Source organism: Lycium barbarum, chromosome 1 (assembly GCF_019175385.1).
Source record: "Lycium barbarum isolate Lr01 chromosome 1, ASM1917538v2, whole genome shotgun sequence".
Lineage (NCBI taxonomy): Eukaryota > Viridiplantae > Streptophyta > Magnoliopsida > Solanales > Solanaceae > Lycium > Lycium barbarum.
Window position 1 is genome coordinate 155,577,429 of NC_083337.1, and position 6,202 is coordinate 155,583,630.

General features: G+C 33.0%; 1 protein-coding gene across 1 annotated transcript; it reads left to right on the forward strand.

The window, feature by feature from the left end:
- Positions 1-4,424: 4,424 nt before the first annotated feature.
- Positions 4,425-5,571, forward strand: LOC132598754 (uncharacterized). The gene is made up of 2 exons (XM_060311823.1): positions 4,425-4,851; positions 5,201-5,571. Exons 1-2 carry the CDS (start codon positions 4,668-4,670, stop codon positions 5,368-5,370), a joined length of 354 nt encoding a protein of 117 aa, XP_060167806.1. The 5' UTR covers positions 4,425-4,667; the 3' UTR covers positions 5,371-5,571.
- The last annotated feature ends 631 nt before the right edge of the window (positions 5,572-6,202 follow it).

A 6,202-nucleotide genomic window follows, 5' to 3' on the forward strand; every position in this document is an offset into this window, starting at 1 on the left:
GTTTCTCAGTGTTGAAAATGTGTCGGCGCATTCCAAGTGAAAACGGTTACAGATTACTTTCATGGCTTATACCAAAAACATTTTCATGCACAGTACTGCATAGATGTTATACTAGCTCATAAATGTACTCATACTATCTTTATTTCTGAACAGTGGATGACGAGTACATCATAGTTGGATCCGCAAACATAAACCAGAGATCAATGGATGGTGCTAGAGATTCTGAAATAGCCATGGGAGCCTACCAGCCTCATCATTTGGCCACAGCGGAACCAGCTAGGGGTCAAGTTCATGGTTTCAGAATGGCATTGTGGTACGAGCACCTTGGTATGCTTGATGAGACCTTTCTACATCCAGAAAGTGAGGAATGTGTGACGAAGGTGAATAAAATAGCTGATAAATACTGGGATCTGTATTCAAGTGAGAGTCTGGAAAGAGATCTGCCAGGTCACCTGCTTCGCTACCCCATTGGAGTGGCCAGTGAAGGGGATGTCACGGAGCTACCAGGCCATGAGTTTTTCCCCGACACCAAGGCCCCAGTTCTTGGTACTAAATCGGACTACCTTCCTCCTATCCTCACTACATAAGTGGATAACTCTCGTGTTAGCTTGTTGTGGCGAAGAGTTAACAAACTCGTGAGTTACTTGAAAGGTGCAGTTTGTTGTGGCATAATACTTTATAGTTCTTGTTTTTTTTTTCAGATTTCTGCTGGGCATTTTGTTGGACAGTAACATGACTTTGTATGAGGTTCTTTTTGTTGACTTGCAGTCTTTGGTGTAGTTCTTTACGTTTTACAGGCGTGTTTTGGAATGGTCATAGAAGTAGATTTGCAATCTTGGAAATTAGCCCTGTAATACTTTCCGTCTCGACTCTTAATCCCATCTTAATCTTTGTTACGTCATTTTTAACTGGAAATTTCATGCACGAATCAATTATGTACTCGCTGATCACCTAATCTAAATTACGTAAGACTTTAAAGGGATTGCTGTGTGATCTTAGTCCTCACACGAGTCATGTACGAGATGGAGATATTTGATGTGATCTGGCTCAACCATTTGTTCAATTTGGTCTGTTTAGTCCTCACATGACTTTGCTGGGCTTCTCAGCACACGAGTCATGTACGAGATGGAGATGTGTGACATTCCCAGGGTCAACCATTTGTTTAATTTGGTACCTATGGTTTCATTTAGCAATCGATATCAGCAGAAGTTGGTGAAAAAATCAATAAGGGCAGAAAGAGTCTGTCAAAGTGGGAATTTGAAATGAGTTATTTGGATGTGAACAAATGATTGTTTTTCAACGTCGTTGTTTTCACATTGGATGTCACAACTGTCATTATTGCTACGACCACTAACTACTATGGTTTATCTTTAAGAAATTTAGCTCAAGGATTCCCCTTCTAGATTGCCAAATGGCTAATGCAATCAATCATGACATCTTCGCTTTACCTACTCCCTTCTAGTTTGATTAATACTATTTGACTGGATTTAGTGTTTATAAAAGGAGTACTTTATACGCATAATTAATCTAAATATTGAATCAAAATTCTGCTCCATCTCGCAGCAAGTCACGTCGTTATTTTTATTTTTTATAAAGTATGTTATTAAGAACAAAATGAGAATATAATGATTGGAAGTTTCTAAATAAAGAAAATGGTTATAATTTTCTGCACTTTTTTCTTTTTCTTATACCCGTCTTAGCGCTTTCCAACAATGAATAGAAGTTTTTTTAGCAATCAAAATAAATAAAGAAAACCTAGATAAATAATGAAAGTCTTTCGCTAGCTTTCTTTCTTGTCTGCCACATTTTCCAGCCACCTTTTTTAATGTTCACTTCATTAATATTCTTCTTTGTTTTGTTTAGTCTTTTATTGTTAAGCTTTTCTAAGAGGGGGGGCGGGTTCCTATGATTATTAAATTAGGGGATGCGTGACAGTTAAAAATGGCAGAAGAAAATAGATAGTGTGCTATATCCAGCGTTCTAGTGCCGTCGTTAATTCCTCTGTGCATAGGAGGATGGCATATAAATACAAAAGGAACATTCATAGGCGTTTGGTCAATTTGGAAGTTAAAATAGTGTTTGGACATTAAGATAAATTGTTATGTAATCCCAACATGGCTTAATATATAGCCCTTAAACTTGTCACGATAATTTAGGCACACGAATTAAATCATATTTCAATTGAACGCCTCAACTCTTAATAATGTGTTTTAATCATACACTTTCGGTTCAAATTTTGAAATTCTTTTTACGTGTGTTTTCATTCGTCTATAAGGCAGTTAAGTTAACCCAATAAATATGTTATATTCAACTTTAACTCCAACTTCAAAAATTCAAAATAAAGTGAAAAAAAATTTGATTTCAATGGTCAAACGCCTTCTAAACCAAAATCAAACTAAATAAAAAAAATATTCTCTCTGTCCCAATTTATATGATACACTTTTTTCTTTTTAGTCGTTCTAAAAAAAATGATACATTTTATATTTAGAAAAAATTTAACTCAAAATTTTCTAATTTAACTTAAAATTTTTCTTTCTACTCTTAATGAAATGATTTATAACCATACAAATATTTATGACTTTATTTTAGATTATAAATTTTAAAAGTCTTTCTTTCTTTTTAAGAATTCGTGTTTAGTCAAATTGTATCATAAATTGGGACGGATAGAGCGTCTTTTTTCCCAATTTAATTCGGTTTTTGTTTAATTCGATTTTTCTATTTGCTGCACTCAACAGTGATAGGTACGGGATTCACTTTCGCTTGACTTTCTAAAGCAAAGAAGAAGCGAGAACTTCCACGTCTCCAATTCTCCACCTTTCTAATTCCCCTCACCTATGGGCACATCGACACGATTTCATCAAATTTTTTTTTTTTTCATTCAACTCATTAAACATACACCTTAAACACGCATTAAACACCTACTGGCTAGCCTTGTGGGGACTGTGTAGACCAGGGGTGGAGCTAGCATAATATCAATTATGGGTTTGTAAAATTCATAGGCTTTGATATAGATTTTATATCATGTTAAAAAATATACTTAATATGTATAAATAATTTATCAAGAATTTAGTATTTCCTTCGTCCTAATTTAACTATCTTATTTTTTTAATTATGTCCCAAAAAGAATATTTTTTTATATATATATTTAGTAAGTAGATAATTAAACATCTTACATGATAAGTTTAAAATCACAAAATTTAAAAAATATTTTAATACATTACATACATCTTTAATTTAGAAATACAAAATTCAAAAGTCTCTTTATATTTCTTAAAACTTTGACACTTTGATGAAGTGAGTATTTTTTTCTTTTAAAAATCTAGAACTCCGACGCTGACAACCATAAGTTCATAACTGAATGCCCAGCTTGACTCAGCTCAAACTTTGACCATCCAGCTTCTCTAGCTAGTTTCTTCTCTCTTTCCCATTTCGTGCGTTGCACTTGCAGTATTGAAAGAAAAAGCCAAAAACCAAACCCAAATACGAGAATATACATTGCACCACTTTTCTTTTTTTACACTAATATATTTACACTAATATTATTAAAAACGATTACACTATAAATACAATTTTAACTTATGCTAACAGCTCAGAGTATTATTTTTATCATATTAAAAATTAATTGATAGAAAAGGAAATTTGAGCTTAACTCAAGAGGTAAGAATTGCCAAAATTATATAACTAAGACTAATGTATATGTCGGGTAAATCAAGAATTGGAATGAGAATATGAGACTCATTCTGATATCATGATAACTAATATATCTTAGGCCTAACTTAACCCCGAAAGCTAACTTAAAAGGCAAGTGTTTGTTAAAAGATATTTACTACTCAGTAATGACTATAAATGATTTGATTGACTAAAAATTCATACACTCTTTGTCTCTTAATTTATGTGGCACCGTTCAAATTTTGAGAGTTAAATTTTTAATTTTGATTTGAATTCAAACATGAAATATTTTAGTTTTTGAAATTACATACTTGGTGATTACGGAAAAAAAAAACTATAAATTACAATAATTGATAATTAAAATATTTAAGAGGCATGTGAAAAAATTAAAGTGAAAAAAAAAACCTGTTTGATTTTCGACATCCGAAAAATGCCAAATTGAGATGTAGGAGTACTATTTAGTACTCAATCCGTCCCAAAATAAGTGTCATTTTAGGAAAAATCATGCTCAAGAAATCAATAAATGAATGTGGAGTTTACTAATTACTCATATTTATTAGATGTTTTTTTATAATTGAGCAATATTAAAGATGACTACTTCTTTAATGCTTAGGTCATAATTGAAACTTGAAAACACTTGTCAGTTTTTATCTTGAATTTCTCGGATGTCACTTATTTTAGAATACTTTTTTTATACTAAAACAACATTTATTTTGGGACGGAGGGAGCATTGTGTATATAAGAGGAGGGGAGCATATACCGACTCCCACCTAACTGTGTCCTTGAACCTCTCTCTGACGACTCACGGGACATAGCAACAACAAGTAGTCTATCTATTGCTAATTAGCTGGAGCTAGCTAGCCTCTATACCAATTAACTATCCATACTACTCAACCAAAAGCGATCTCCATTTAAGTCTTAGTTACTACTTTCTTAACTTACATTCATTCGTCTTTCTTCTGATCAATTTCATCAATTCAACTCTACCATTAATTGTTATGTCCAGTTTAATGAGCTCACAAGGTATTGTCTTAGCAACAGCCATGGCCGTTTCTGCCGGCACCGTCATTCTTTTTGATCTTCTAGGGGAAAAGTATATCGAAACTGCCAAGCTTGAACTTGCCAAGAATGTTCAAAATTCTCCACATAAAAAGCATAGTCTGAAGTCTTGTTTATCTTCAGGTACCATTTTCTCTAAAGTTCTTGGAAAACTAGGTAGTTCGTTTTATGTCCCGATTTATGAGGCTCTTTTTGCTTATCGAGTCAATTTAATTAACTTTTGAAGTTGAACTGAATTAGATCAACTAATATTTTAAATCAACATTTTAAATATTTAAAAATTATTAAAAAAAAATACTATAACTTGTAATTCATCACATGTCAATAAGATGGACAGATATATTAAAATGTTGGTCAAAATTTACCTAATTTGAATTTTGAAAGCAAAAAATATTAGATAAATTAGGAGGGAGGGAGGGAATAATTAATAGGTATCATCCCTGTTTGAGCGTGACAGTTTTCATGTTAACAGGTGAGAAGAAAAAGGATTCGAGAAAGAAGAAGAGTAAGAAGAGAAGAGTTCATTTTGCAGCTGATGTGAAAGATTCAAAGGGCAATAGTGAGGAGTACAGAAGAGAACATTATAGAAGTTCTAGTAATTGTTGCGGGAACGAGATTTTGGGCATGCCATCGAATCGTTGAGCTTTGTACACTGGAATTCTCCAAAGATCGGGTACATCGCATTGAATTTTCTTATTGATCTGTAGAAAAGAATATTAGAAATTTTAGGCTCCCGATTTGGTTGTAAATCATAATGTACGAACATTGCTCGCAACAAAATTTCAAAGTGCCGAAAATTAACTGCAATAAAAAATAAAAGAAAAATGTAATTTTATATATGAATCTTGTGAGTACAATTCGTTGTTCTTTTGATTCTTCTCTCCTAAACGTTTTCGTGATTCGAGGGCCTTCGGTAGCGTATTTCTCGAATTGCAGGATGATTTGAATCTCCTAGAGATGTATTTCGATCCTTAGGAATGTCGAGCAGTACTTCGTTATTTAATGTCCTCGAAAATTTATGTAAACTCCCAATTTATAGTTATAGGGAGTAGGCAAGTTAAGTGCAGATGAACTCTCTTGCTTCATTCTGATTGGCTCATGTCAATCATCAAGCTTATCACAAATGTTGTGTGATAAGGTTGCTTGTGATTGGCCAAGACATGCCATTTTAGACACTTGGCGGTTTTTTATTGGCTTTTGTATTTGACTGGGATTGCCATATCTTTTGAGCACGTGACATCATTTTGTTGGTTTTGAATTTGACTGGGATGCCATGTTACGTGGCATGAGTTTTGTACCTCAAGATGAAATGGACCTTGAACTTGAATTTAATTGAATGGACTTATTTAATTGTGCAGTCTGAATTAATTGTTCAACCCAAATTATCATGGATTTAATTCAAATTTTGTATGAATTTAACCCAATAAAATTTATGTTTCTACAAACATTATTTTAGAATATGAATATCTAGACT